The sequence below is a fragment of the Athene cunicularia genome (genome assembly GCF_003259725.1).
Source record: "Athene cunicularia isolate RWA chromosome 2 unlocalized genomic scaffold, athCun1 chr2_part1, whole genome shotgun sequence".
NCBI classification, from domain to species: domain Eukaryota; kingdom Metazoa; phylum Chordata; class Aves; order Strigiformes; family Strigidae; genus Athene; species Athene cunicularia.
In genome coordinates, this window is record NW_020799095.1 from 152,932,972 (window position 1) to 152,946,910 (window position 13,939).

The 13,939-nt window shown below is 51.1% G+C and overlaps 1 protein-coding gene across 1 annotated transcript in view; it reads right to left on the reverse strand.

Annotated features, from left to right (window-relative positions):
• The window catches only part of ZC3H3 (zinc finger CCCH-type containing 3), a 179,576-nt gene extending 167,404 nt beyond the window's left edge, over positions 1 to 12,172 (reverse strand). The window contains exons 1-2 of the mRNA XM_026842207.1: positions 10,773 to 12,172; positions 6,109 to 6,305 (exon numbers count right to left, since the gene is read on the reverse strand). Of these exons, the coding sequence (XP_026698008.1) occupies positions 6,109 to 6,305; positions 10,773 to 12,142 (1,567 nt within the window). The 5' untranslated portion in view covers positions 12,143 to 12,172. The remainder of the gene's footprint in view (positions 1 to 6,108; positions 6,306 to 10,772) is intronic.
• Between the last annotated feature and the right edge of the window lie 1,767 nt (positions 12,173 to 13,939).

Here is a 13,939-nt window from a genome sequence, read left to right on the forward strand (position 1 = left end):
CCCAACAGCCCCTTCTGCACAGAAATCCTTCCTCAGAGCCAGCCTGACCCTGCCCTGGGCAGCTTGAGGCCATTCCCTCGGGGCCTGGCGCTGGGGCCTTGGCTCCAGAGACTCATCCCCCCTCTCTGCCCCCTCCTGGCAGGGAGTTGCCGAGGGCCAGGAGGTCTCCCCTCAGCCTCCTCTTCTCCAGACTGAACCCCTCCAGTTCCCCCAGCCGCTCCCCAGCAGACCTGTGCTCCAGACCCTGCCCCAGCTCCGTTGCCCTTCTCTGGCCACGCTCGAGTCATTCAATGGCCTTTTTGGGGTGAGGGGCCCAGAACTGAACCCCCTCAGCGAGGGGCGGCCTCCCCAGTGCCGAGCCCAGGGCTCAGATCCCTTCCCTGTCCCTGCTGGCCACGCCAGTGCTGACACCAGCCAGGATGCCGTTGCCCCCCTTGGCCCCCTGGGCACATTGCTGGCTCCCGTTCAGCCGGCTGGCAATCAACCCCCCCAGGTCCGTCTCTGGCTGGCAGCTCTCCAGCCGCTCCTCCACAAGGCTGTAGCCCAACAACATCCAACAGCACAACCACATCCATCCAGCACGATCACGAGACCAACATCAACCATCCAGCTTTTTAATCAGTTTGTTAGCTGAGCTGTGCATGTCCAGACACAAAACTAATGCAAGGGAAGTCACTCAGCTGGCCCAGGACCATCACCAGTCTGCTCCCAGCAAGAGGCAATGGCTGCTGGAGATTTAACATCAGTCTCTCCACCCCATTCTTGCCCCACTCTGCTCCCAGAGGCTCCCAGTAACATCTCTATATCCCATCTACTTCTCTTGGAAGAAATGCCAAGATTTAAACATTCCACTACACCATTAACCCCTCGACTTTGCACAAGCCAAAGAGAAATAAAAACAACCCTCTCGAATAACCCGAGAGCCCCAAGAATGGAACCCGCAAGCCTTCACTTATTCCCAGCTCGCTGTAAAACCAGACACCACCTACTATATATATAATTACATGTTTAAGGCACCAAACATCAGTGATGTCCAAGCTGCTCCACGCCTTCTCAGTGGCTGGGCTCTCTCATCAGACTTTAGGATTCTGCCTTGAAAACATCCACACCCCATCCAGCATCTAACAACCTTTTTGTACTAGACCACACATGTCTCCTTGGTGAAAAAAAAAAAAAAAAAAAAAAGAAGAGAAAAAAGCCCAAGCACATGTAGGAACAGTCCAGCAATAATTCAACAGCTGTAGAAACCCAGAGCATCAGACTAGTTCAACACATTAAGCTGCAAATACACTGCCTAGGATTGAACACTCTCAAAGAAAAGCCTTAAGGCATAAAGGATTCAAACCCATAAACTCAATTCTAATCAAAGGAATCAAATACACCAGTTAATTATGAAGGTAAGTGTGAAGGGTCAAGGTGTGATGGACTTAGTCACTAGGCCTCTGTGCTACAGGCAAGGCTGCTGCTGCCAGGAGGAAGGTATAATAAAAGCAGGGATGTTTGGGGCTCCAAGTTCCGAGGACCTCACAAGTCCTCGAGCAGCACCAACCCTGCCAAAATTCATTTAAAAGCCGTCAAGACTCTTGCTTGAATTTCTCTACTAACCGGAGAAGCAAAGCAGCCATGAATCGCTCAGCAAGTACCTCACAGAGCTGCCAACGGCACGGGAAGGAGGCAACCAAGTCCTCTGGGATCCCCCGAGGTGATGGTACAACACAAGTTAGATTATCAGCAACCATCCCCCCTGAACCATCCCCCCTGAACCATCCCCATCAGCATTTATCACCCAACGGCCCAGCAGCGAGAAGAAAACCTGTACCCAGGGTAGAGAAAAGATGACAAGAACTGTCAAACTGACATCATTGTGACGCATCTTAGAAAACCTCTCCCGGAAAAGGACACACAGCCAAGTTCTCACAGTCACCACGTCAGCAGAAAACAGACCCAGCAAAAGATCTTGACTACGCAAGGTCTTCCTAGTGGAAGGATGTGTTTAATTCAGCGCTGCGGCGAGGCTGGACAAAGCAGCAGCAAGTACAGCAGAAAAAAAACCTTGTACCCTCCTCCTCAGGGAGGAGAAAGGCAGCCTAAGGAGTCCCTGCAGAGCTTCAAGTGAATGGATCCCAGTGCCACTTGCCAGGCCATTTTCCAGTCCAAATAATGGCTCATCTACTGGAGTATAATTCCTCTCCACTGAAGAAAGAAAGCAAGAAATTTAGAAGCCATTTCATAATTATGGTAGAGAAGCATTTTTAATTCACTATGATACAGAAAAATGATTACTTGTTTTGAGACTTCTTTACTTATTGAAAACTGCTTGGCAACTTATTTACTTACTTATAGCAAGTTATAGTATTACTTATAGTATTCTTTAATATTGCTAAGAATTCTGCTTGCCCAGGCTGCTCTGTGGAATTTTACCCAGGACTCCTGTGTTCATAAAACAAAGCAGTTCACTGTGAAAATCTACCAAAACTATAATGTTCAGAAAAATATTATGGGTTTGTCCTTGGGGAACAGGTGTGCTCTAACCAGTTGGGTCTTGGTAATGAGCAAAGATAGCCCTGTATGGATGGTAGGAGTTCTATCGGTTCTCTTAAATAAGAAAGAATGAGTAAACCAGTTGAAAAACACTCTTGTTATTCAAGAAATTGGTCAAAAGAATCTGCACGTGCTCTGGGGAAAAAACAAGGTGAGAAAGACTACGAGCCTTCCTCCCAAAGACGCCCCCCAAGAGGCAATGGGCAGGTGCAAAGAGAACATCAACTGCTGACACCAGCCTCTAGAACCAACCCAGACTCACTCATGCATATGTATGTTTGTGTTACGTAATCCACTGAAGATGGATATCCAGACTCTGTAAGTTCTTGGTAAAATGTGCTGTTAATGTGTAAGCTTTGTGGAGAGATCCCCTTGCACCCCATCCGGAGTAAAGCATCCCTGCTGTGTAACTCTATTCGAGTTGTTGAGTCTTTTTTCCGTGAATCAACTAAGGCATCAGCGTCCGTGCTCCCACTAAGACAGCGAGGGATGGGGAAAAGGAGGATCGGTGGAATTTATGAACTGAGGAAGAATAGTCTTACAAGTGCACACACACACATACACACACAGGAAAAGGCAGGCGGGACATTTCCTTTTGCTTTTAGTTATTTTAAGAACCGAATCAAGACACATTTTTACAGCAGGTGGCTGCAGTTTGCAAAGAAAAAGAGCCACGAGGCACAGTCACCAAGTTTTCTTAAAGCAGATGCCAGTTTCCACATCTCTCAACTAAAACTGAAAAATGCTCAGATCCAAACTGGAAAATAATGTCAATGACTTCAACGCAGACAATTCACAACTTCTAAACCAGGGTTTTGTCCATGCTAGGCTTGGCTAGCTATCAGGAAGGCTTTAATAATCTGATCCACTTTTGGGCAGGGGAATGAACTACACGGTCTCCCAAAGTCACTTCCAGACCTGTATTCCATTTTTTTTCCCTACTTTCATCTCTAAACTTCTTTATTTGCCAGCTTTACTTTGAACAAAGCCAGGAGCACAACCATATTTCTTCTCTATCTATATATTTTCAGCCCTATGCAGTTTAAGATCAAAAATCTTTTCAGTATGAGAACATCACCTTCAATCAAGGAACGAGGATTAGGAATACATTCCCAGAAGACATGGGCTTTTGGCAGCTGCCAGTCAGGCTCCCGGAGGGGGCAAGATGATTTTGATCGTATATTTTTAACCTTCATTTGGTTAGGCACACTTTTTTACGGACAGCTTCCAAAAAGAAGAAACGTTTGCTAAGTCAAGCGAGTTTCCACGGGCGTGAGGAGCCGTCCCAAGGCAGCAGCTTCAGTGCCATGACCTCCCCGACAACACACACAGCTGAGCAAACTACAAAAAGGCCTCTGCTCTGCACAAACCTCGGTGTAAACAGGGAGCTACATGGAGAACACGGATCTGGTTTAACCTCAGGTCTGGTCCTGGATCACCCAAACAGTTTACATCCCTGTAACCAGCAGTGTCTCCATTTTCTCATACATAAAATGCTGTTGCAACCTCAAATTGCTCCATATCTCCAGGGTCTACAGCGCAGCCACTCCAATCAGGCTCTCAACAAGCACAGGAAGTTCTTTAAAAAGGAGCTTTACAGCAGAAAAATTTATTTAATGACCTGTATTAGATGTGCCACACTGGAGAAAGGTCCCCACCAAGCAGTTTGTGAGGGCCGAGCCCTAAATTCACCCCAGAATAGACAGTTCACAGTTCCTGGGAGGCTGAAATGTTGCATTCCCCGTCCCACACATCACCATCACCCAAAAAAAGCCTTGTGGCCCCCCCATCACCATCACGGCTGGATCCGACCCTGTGCCATATCCACCACCTCTGGTTTTCAGAAACCACAGAAGAGGAATCCCAGTGCCAGCACAACCAAGACCTCCAACCGTACACGCTGCCTTCACACTCTGCATGAAAACTTTCACCACAGTGGCTGGAGGTGCAGCCTTCACCCTTCTTTAGACACCAGAGGGTTTGCTGACATCCTCAAATGGAGCAAGATTCAGCCCTAAAGCCAGGCAACTGCTCGCATGCAGGACCACCAATGCACAAAGGTACATCTTATTCTCCCTGCCCCTCTCCCAAGTCACTGCCCACCTCCTAAAGCACCAGATGCAACATTCTCCTCCCAGCATCCCCCCCAGCCCTCCAAACCCCTCTTCAAACACACATAAAGGAAAGAAAAATTTTTTCCTTCTCCTCCCAGAAAAAGCCTTTCCCTTTCCTGAACTGCAAACCTACGTTCTTCTCTTTTCAGCCATCAAAACACAGCAACACCTCAACGCAGCTATTCGAAACCAAAATAACTATAATCACACATAATACACGCGTAAGCTCGTAAGTTGAACCACAGAGCAGGAAACCACAAAATCATCTTCCTGAAAACAAAGGCTCAACAGCTTTGCTTTTGGAGAAGTATCACAGCTACGTCGTGGCCAGAACAGCCCTCCCCACACAAGCGATGCCCACCCGCAGCATCACCGACCCCCTGCCACAGGGGAAGGAGCACAGCACAAACACACCGACAAAACACACTTCACACACGACTGAGAAAACTAAATCTGAGGGGAGCGAAGCCACTGCTCCGTGATCACATCACCACTGAATAGCAGAGACAGACTCTGAGACAGAAACATCACACCCCATTTCACACCCGTGCAGGAGCAGCTCTCCAGGCCCCAAGAAGGTGATTTTTGTTCTGACAAGCACCAACCCAATGCAGCAGGACGTGGAGGCAAACTACCAGCCTACAGAATCCCAGAATCATCTGGGTTGGAAAAGCCCTTGAACTCCTCCAGTCCAACCATGAACCTCCCCCTGACCGTTCCCAACTCCCCCAGATCCCTCAGCGCTGGCTCAGCCCGACTCTTCAACCCCCCCAGGGATCCCGGGGACTCCCCCCTGCCCTGGGCAGCCCATTCCAACGCCCAACAGCCCCTTCTGCACAGAAATCCTTCCTCAGAGCCAGCCTGACCCTGCCCTGGGCAGCTTGAGGCCATTCCCTCGGGGCCTGGCGCTGGCTCCTTGCCTCCAGACACTCATCCCCATCTCTCTACAAACATGATGGAACCAATATTCCTCTGATTATTGTTATTTTAAGCAAATTACATACAAAACCTCTATATCTGCTGACATGGCACTGGGATACAGGTGCAGGTAGCTCTGTAGTTGCTAGACGAGTATCTCGCAACATGAACAATTTTTTGCTCAACGCAAAAAAAAAGAAGAGATTAGTCTTACAGATATATTACTGCCTCTGCCATCCTCTTCCTGCCTTGAGCACCTTCCTATTTGATGCCTGCAAGTCCAGCAAACCACATTAAAAGCAAGAAAGAGCTTTAAAATGACCTTGGATGGAGATGTCAAAGCACAAGACAGCTCTGGGTTAAGGTAGAATACGCCAACCAAACTTCTGCTCCTCAAGTGTTTGCTCCGGGACCAACCAACAGCAGATTCACCTCCTGGAAGACCTGAGGTAACTCATTTCCAAATCCAAGAGCCTCCCTTTTTGCCAGCACGCAGTCAGCGAGCACCGTCACCCTTTGGGACAGCCGTTCCTACCTTCCTTGGAGGAGCCCTGCATCCTGGTGGCCGGCAGCCTGCAGAGCCTGTGCTTGGTGATCTGCACCAAGCCCTTGGGCGAGGAGCGTTTCAGCGTCACAGAAGGTTTTCCCCGCGAGGAGTTTTTCTTCCTGAGATGGAAGTGACTTTTCAGAGGCGTGGTGGGCGAGGAGCCGTTCTTCCTCTCCGTTGGGGAACTGCAAAGGGAAACACCACACAGTTAGAAGAGAACAGAGAGGTGACCAAAATGTACTTGGTCCCCTTGCCCGGAGCTGAGGAGAGAAGCTGGGCCAGCAGCTCCATGCTGCTCCCCCACCCAAGGGTGACACGAGCCACTGAGCAGAAAATCGCAAGTTAATAGGCAAATGTGATGAATTTCTGGCAAAGCACAGATGGAGAATGAGGTATTTGACAGCCTAACTCAACTCCTTCCCTTCTGCTTTGTGCTCAGCTGATGCAGGGGAGAGGAGAGAATCACAGAATCATTTAGGTCGGAAAATACCTGTAAGATGATCATCGTGTCCAACTGTAAACCTCACACTGCCAAGGCCACCACTAACCCATGTCCCTGAGCACCACATCTACACATCTTCTAAACACCTCCTGGGATGGGGACTCAGGCACTTCCCTGCGCAGCCTGTTCCAGGACAAAATTCAGGGAAGCCCGTTCCTTTTGGTGAAGAAATTCTTCCTAATATCCAATCTAAACCTCTCCTTGCACAACTTGAGGCCATTTCCTTTCATCTTATCACTTGTTACTCAGGAAAAGCGACCAACACCCACCTTGCTACAACCTCCTTTCGGGTGGTTGTAGAGAGCAATAAGGCTCCCCTCACCCTCCTCTTCTCCACACTAAATCCCCCCCAGTTCCCTCGGCCGCTCCACGTAAGACCTGTGCTTTAGATCAGGGGTTCTCAACCTTTCCTTTATCACAGAACCCCTTTAAATACCTTTTGTGGCCACAGACCACCAAGACTTAATTCAAGATTTAAAGCACTAGACTGCATCCAATATTTCTTTCCATTTTCTCATGAAGGGTCTTCAAATTTGGAAAGCAGGGGAATAAGTTAATCTGTTACTGCACACACTCCTATTATATCTTTATTGCAATGATTCCATATGAACTTAAAATAACAGCATCAACACTCTTCTTGCTCCAGTGACCCATTTTTATGGTGTTTTACCATGCTAATTCCGAATCTGATGCCAATTTTTACATTAAAATTTGATGAAAAGTTTTTACAACTCTTCTCATGTCCCCCCTTGTCCATCTGCGTTCAGTGCCCGTATATTTTTGTTTACAGGCCCAGGGCCACCACTTGGAGGAGCAGACTTCAGCCCTGTTGTGGCCCTAAAGGGGGCTGTTGGGTTAAGAAAATGTCTTTAAGGGAAAAACTACCTAGTTAAAGCGGGTCCCACCAACCATACTAGCACCAAAGATACTAGCACGTCAGGCCAGGTTGGGGCGGGAGGGCTTGAGAATGAGATGAGTATTGAGGGGAAAGGGCTGTGGGAAAAGGAAGACCAAATGTTTCCAGGGTGGATGTTCCCCACCCCTGCTTCAAGCCTTCTCAGACCCCTTGTGATGACATCGGAGCCCCCCAGGAGTCTGTGGACCACAGTTTGAGAACCACTGGTCTAGACCCTTCACCAGCTTCACTGCCCTTCTCTAGACATGCTCCAGCACCTCAAAGTTTTCTTGTAGTGAGGGGCCCAAAACTGAACCCAGTATCCGAGGTACTTGGCACTGGTGAAGCTGCACAGGGGGACAATCATTTCCCTCGTCCTGCTGGATTTTAGTGAAATGAGGGTGGGGGTCTCACCCCCCCGACTGCCAAAAAAAAAATCCAAAGCAATCACAGCTTCTCCGGGCACTCTGCTCCAGAGTGATCCTCCCAGCACGACCCACCCGCAGACACATTCCCTAACAAACCAGGAGAGCAAGACAAGGATGAAAACCTATGGTGAAGCACTGAGCAGCGGATCCGAGAAACAGAAGCAGGAATTGAGGCAGCAGATTCTCAATCAGTGCCACCTTACCAGCTCATTGCATCACGTAAAATAGTTATTTAGGCCATGGCCCTCAATTTTCAAGAGCTCAGGCTTGGCATTACTGCAGCAAGAAAGGAGCCAAACCGCATATCCACAATGCTGAGAGTATCTCTGAGTTCAGTGGTAGAGCAGAGATCACACAGCTGTGCCACCAACCCTCACCCCATCCCGTTTATCCCTTCCCTGCAGTCTAGGCTGGACTTGCATCCAGCCCTGCCAAGAAGAGCAGCACAGAACAGCTCTCCCACCAGGAGCACAATGCAATGAAGCCCATGTAGCACTCCCACAACACACCAGACATTCAGAGTTTAGTCCTGACTTCTAAACTGTTGCACAGAATCCTTCAGGCTGGAAAAGCCCCTCGGGATCACCGAGTCCAACCCTCAGCCCGACTCTACAAAGTTCTCCCCTACCCCACATCCCCCACAGCTCATCCCAACGGCCCTGAAACCCCCCCAGGGATGGGGACTCCCCCCTCCCTGGGCAGCCTGTTCCACTCTCGGACCACTCTTGCTGGGAAACATTTTCTCCTCCTGCCCAGCCTGACCCTCCCCTGGGGCAGTTTCCAGCCGTTCCCTCTTGTCCTGTCCCTGATCCCCTGGGAGCAGAGCCCAGCCCCGGCCTCTCTGCAATGTCCTGTCAGGAGCTGCAGAGAGGGATGAGGGCTGCCCTCAGCCTCCTCCTCCTCACCCTGAACACTCCCAGCTCCTTCCCTGGCTCCTCACAGGATTGATTCTCCAGCCCTTCCCCAGCCTCGTTGCCCTCCTCTGCCCTCGCTCCAGCCCCTCCAGATCTCTCTGGGATTGAGGTGCCCAAACCTGGACACAACCCTCCAGGTGTGGCCTCAGCAGTGCCGAGCACAGGGGACTGTCACCTCCCTGCTCCTGCTGGTCACACCAGTGCTGATCCAAGCCAGGAGGCCGTTGGCTTTCTTGGCCGCCTGCTTTTCTCTTGCTTTTCTCTTTCCAAGTGCAGTCACTTTGTCTGGAGGCATCCTGCCTTCCTGGGTTGGAAGGCCTCAAATTTGAATTGTTTTAGCAGTCTGGGTAACTGACTTTAACATTTCAGACAGAGGTGGGTTTTCTTCTCATTTCCCATCCCTGTTCTCTGAAGACTTTCCCACAGCACTTAGGAGGCTCCTCCCTGACCTGAATAACAGACTAATATTCAAAGGGAAGGAAACAGCTGTCTTGATTTACTTTCCAACTCCCCTAATCTTGTTGTGTTGAGGAGCTGGCGAAAAGAGAAGTGGTTTGAATCACATATTGTGTGTGGTCTGTCCCTGTGAAGTGTTGTGCAGATGGAGCAGGGGTGGGAGGTGAGCTCTGCCTGCTGGGAAGAAGTGCCGACCGTGGTGTTCTGCTGGTACTTTGCTCCCTTGGGTGCCATCCTTTATGCCACCCACTGCTGTAACCCAGCGTGTCCTCCCTGAAGGCTCTCGCTCTTCCTTGTCGAGTCAGTGACAGATCTGTGGTTGTAGCTGCCTTGGGAGAACTGTGCCAGACCAGCGGATACTCCTGGGGTCTTGGGCAAGTTCTGCCCCCGGCCATGTCTCATAAGGACAGAGTAAAATAGGAAAGTTGTAAATGAAGCTTGGGGGAAGGAAAAGGCGTCTGGGCCGAGTTATCTGCGAAAGGGCTTTGCACTAGGCTGGGAATTGCGACTCTACAGAGAGATTTGGATAAATTGGATTGCTGGGTCAATGTTAACGGGATGAGCTCCAGCAAGTCCAAGTGGCAGGTCCTGCCCTTGGGCCACCACAACCCCCTGCATGGCTACAGGCTCGGGGAGTGGCTGGAGCTGTCTGGGAGAGAAGGGTCTGGGGGTTCTCACTGACCAGCAGCTGGACAGGAGCCAGCAGTGTGCCCGGGGGCCAAGAAAGCCAACGGCCTCCTGGCTTGGATCAGCACTGGTGTGACCAGCAGGAGCAGGGAGGTGACAGTCCCCTGTGCTCGGCACTGCTGAGGCCACACCTGGAGGGTTGTGTCCAGGTTTGGGCACCTCAATCCCAGAGAGATCTGGAGGGGCTGGAGCGAGGGCAGAGGAGGGCAACGAGGCTGGGGAAGGGCTGGAGAATCAATCCTGTGAGGAGCCAGGGAAGGAGCTGGGAGTGTTCAGGGTGAGGAGGAGGAGGCTGAGGGGAGCCCTCATCCCTCTCTGCAGCTCCTGACAGGACATTGCAGAGAGGCTGGGGCTGGGCTCTGCTCCCAGGGGATCAGGGACAGGACAAGAGGGAACGGCTGGAAACTGCCCCAGGGGAGGGTCAGGCTGGGCAGGAGGAGAAAATGTTTCCCAGCAAGAGTGGTCCGAGAGTGGAACAGGCTGCCCAGGGAGGGGGGAGTCCCCATCCCTGGGGGGGTTTCAGGGCCGTTGGGATGAGCTGTGGGGGATGTGGGGTAGGGGAGAACTTGGTAGAGTCGGGCTGAGGGTTGGACTTGATGATCCCGAGGGGCTTTTCCAGCCTGAAAGATTCTGGGATTCTGTGAAAAATACCTTCCAGTATTCAACAACCCTCACTGCAGTTTCCCTTTTAGCCCTGACCTGTGTGAAGCCAATGGACACAAAATACAACCAGTGCAACCACACCGCTCTGAAGACAACCAGAAACTTACCCCGAGCTTCCTTTTCTCTTGATGATTTTTGTCCGACTCTTCACTTTGTAACTGGACAGTGTGGCATCGCCGAAGGAGGATTTCACCCCGCTGAGACCGGCCTCCGCAGTGCTGGGAGGCAGCGGGGCCACATGAGGCAGGTTGAAGGCTGGAGGCTTTTTCTGATCCTCGGATCGCCACCTGAACGCTGACTTGGACGTGGAGGGCGAGGTCTGCAGGCTGGAGGCTTTCCACTTATACTTGCTGGGAGAAACACCCATTTTGGACTGCAGTCCCGATTTCTTCAGCTTTGCTCCCAAATCTGCTTTTGGTGATAGTTTAGCAACTTTTTCCGCTCCACCAACGACTTTCTTGGCACTTTCCGAAGCTCTAGGGCTGACCCATCTCTTCACAGCACGAGAGCATTTACCAGGGTTTGCAACCCAGGTGTAATTAGTTTTCTTGAATTTCGTAGCTTTGCTGGAGACGGACGTTGAGGCAGCTCTTTGGAGACCGGCAGATTTGGGGCCTACAGAAAACTTGCTCTTCACTGGAGCCCCCCCAACCCCTACAGTGGCAGCCTGAGCTGGTTTGGAGCATGTCTCACCATTTCCAAGAAGCTTCGGCTCTCTGAAACCATCCCAGCCTCGCTCACAACCAGACGGCCAAGGAGCCGGTGGTTCTGCCTTCCTCCGTACCACGTGCCGAGCCCCCTCGCCATCTGCCAACACCGAAGGCTGTTGGGGCTCCGATTTCAGCGTCACGGCGCTTTCACTGGTGCTTCCACAAGAGGCAGGGGAGCTGCTGGCCACGTCGCTGGCCAGATGCACGGTTCGAGGCTTATCCGACACGCTCCTGTACACCGAGCTCACGCACCGGTGAGATGAACTAAATGAAACAGAGAGAGAAGGTCGCGTCTCTTCGCTTTGGCTCACATACTGAGATTTCTGCGTGTCTTCGCTGTCACCTGAAGCGGTGACCTCTGTTTTCAGCCCAGAAAACCCACAGTAAGAACCCACGTCAGCAAAATCTTTCATATCTACAAAGGGGCCAGCCCTCTGTGGCAGCTGGATCCCCACAACTATATTACCATCTGTGGTCAAGTCCACATGTCTCTCCGGGGATGATTCTGGTAGCTCAGGGGCCTGGTTGTCCACACTGTTTACAAAAGCCTGAGATGTGCTGGCAATTCCACCGCTGCCACCATCAAACGCTGATCCCGGCGGCCGGTTGACGAGGGAATATTTTTTCCTCCAGGAATGCCCCTGGCGCATCTGGAAATCCCTGGGAGTCTGCTGGGGGTACCTGGCTGAAAACGCCCCCCTCCTGCTGAAGGTAGGCTGGTGGGGGTTGTTCCACCTCGGTGGTGCGCATGGCAGAGGCCGTGGCATGTCCCCGTGAATGTTTTTATGGTCATTTATGAGACCTATAGAGAAGAAAACAGAGTCTGTTAATCACCAATCCCATGGGATTCCAACAGCAACACAGGGCTCACGTGACAACAAGGACAATCACTCCCGCAGATAAAAACAGTGCTGGAAGGAAAAACTTAAATATCTCCCTTAATTCTCATGAAAGTCAGTCCCAAAAGCCATTTCACAGGACAGCTCAAAGCAGGTCTGAACCACAGGCTCACCAACGGATCCTTAACACACTGCACTAGTGCTGTCAGCCACATTTTGCCCCTTTACACTCTTTTTTTTTTTTTAATCTGCCAAAAGGGATGCTTGAATTATTGTTTCTGGAGCCTGATATTTAAAAAAACAAAAAAAACGCTGATCTTATTTCCAGGTATCTTTTCAGAGCAGTCTCTGAGGGTCTGCTCATGTACGGAGCCCAACACAGCCAGCCCCAAACACAAAGCACAGAGATATTTAGGTTGAGAAAGACCTTTAAGATCATTGAGTCCAAACATTAACCTCACACTGCCAAGTCCACCACTAAACCACGTCCCTAAGCACCAGATCTAACCATCTTTTAAACACCTCCCAGAACTGCGACTCCATCACTTCCCTGAGCAGCCTGTTCCAAAGCTTGATAACCCTTTTGGTGAAGAAATTTTTTCTAATATCCAATCTAAACCTGCCCTGGCACAACTTGAGACCATTTCCTTTCATCTTATCACTTGTTACTCAGGAAAAGAGAGCAACACCCCCCTCTCTGCCCCCTCCTGGCAGGGAGTTGCCGAGGGCCAGGAGGTCTCCCCTCAGCCTCCTCTGCTCCAGACTGAACCCCCCCAGGTTCCCTCAGCCGCTCCCCAGCAGACCTGTGCTCTAGATTCTTCACCAATTTCATGGCTCTTCTTCAAGGAGGCTCTGAGGAGGCCCCAGCTTCGCTGTGGAGTCACTGCACATCCCTCTGCCAAGCCACCACACCTCCCCAGTGCTTTGGCCTACTAATGAAGTCGTTTGGATGACAGACACATCAATTTGAGGGCCTGCGCTTGTTGTTCAGCCTTAGCGTTTAGAAAACCCTGCTAACAAAAGGGATTAGCAAAGGATTTTTGAGCCTTTATTTTAGGGACACGTCCGTGTAGAAAAGTTTTTCCATTAAAGGATTTTTTGAGCTTTAACTTTAGGGGCATATCAGCGTAGAAAGGTTTTTCCTACATGAGGGTTCACAGAGCTGCTGGAAGAGCAGATCCCTCCTGGAGGAGGCGAGGACCGTGTTTACCTCCCTCGCATCACACTCCCCCACATCACACTCCCCCACGTACGAGTTCCTGGACAAAGGCAAATCCCCCACAAGCAGAGTTTGTAGCTTTACTAACGAGGAAAAATTACCTTGAGGTCTATAAATAGAGCGAGATAGTGCTAAGAACAAGCGCTGATGCACACCAGAGCTAAGAAAGGGGATGCAAATATATATATCCCCCCCCTCCCCTCCCTGCTCCTCCACCATGCTGAGGAGTCAAGGGACGGAGGGTGAGGTGCACATGCCACCTCTGTGCCACCAGCCCCGGGGGGCTGCAGGGCTGGGGACACCCCAGCCCCAAGGGTCACAGGCCCTGCAGGGGCCAGCAGTGTGGGGATCCCCCCCCTAGTCCGTGGGGACCCCCCAAACGCCCCAGCGGGCTCTAGTCTCTGTTCCCTCCCCGTCTTGGCCCACCGGGGACTGCTGGGCCCTCTCCCCTCCCCCCTTCTCCCCAGCACTCCTGGGTGCTCTCCACCTCCCCCACCCCCTGGGCC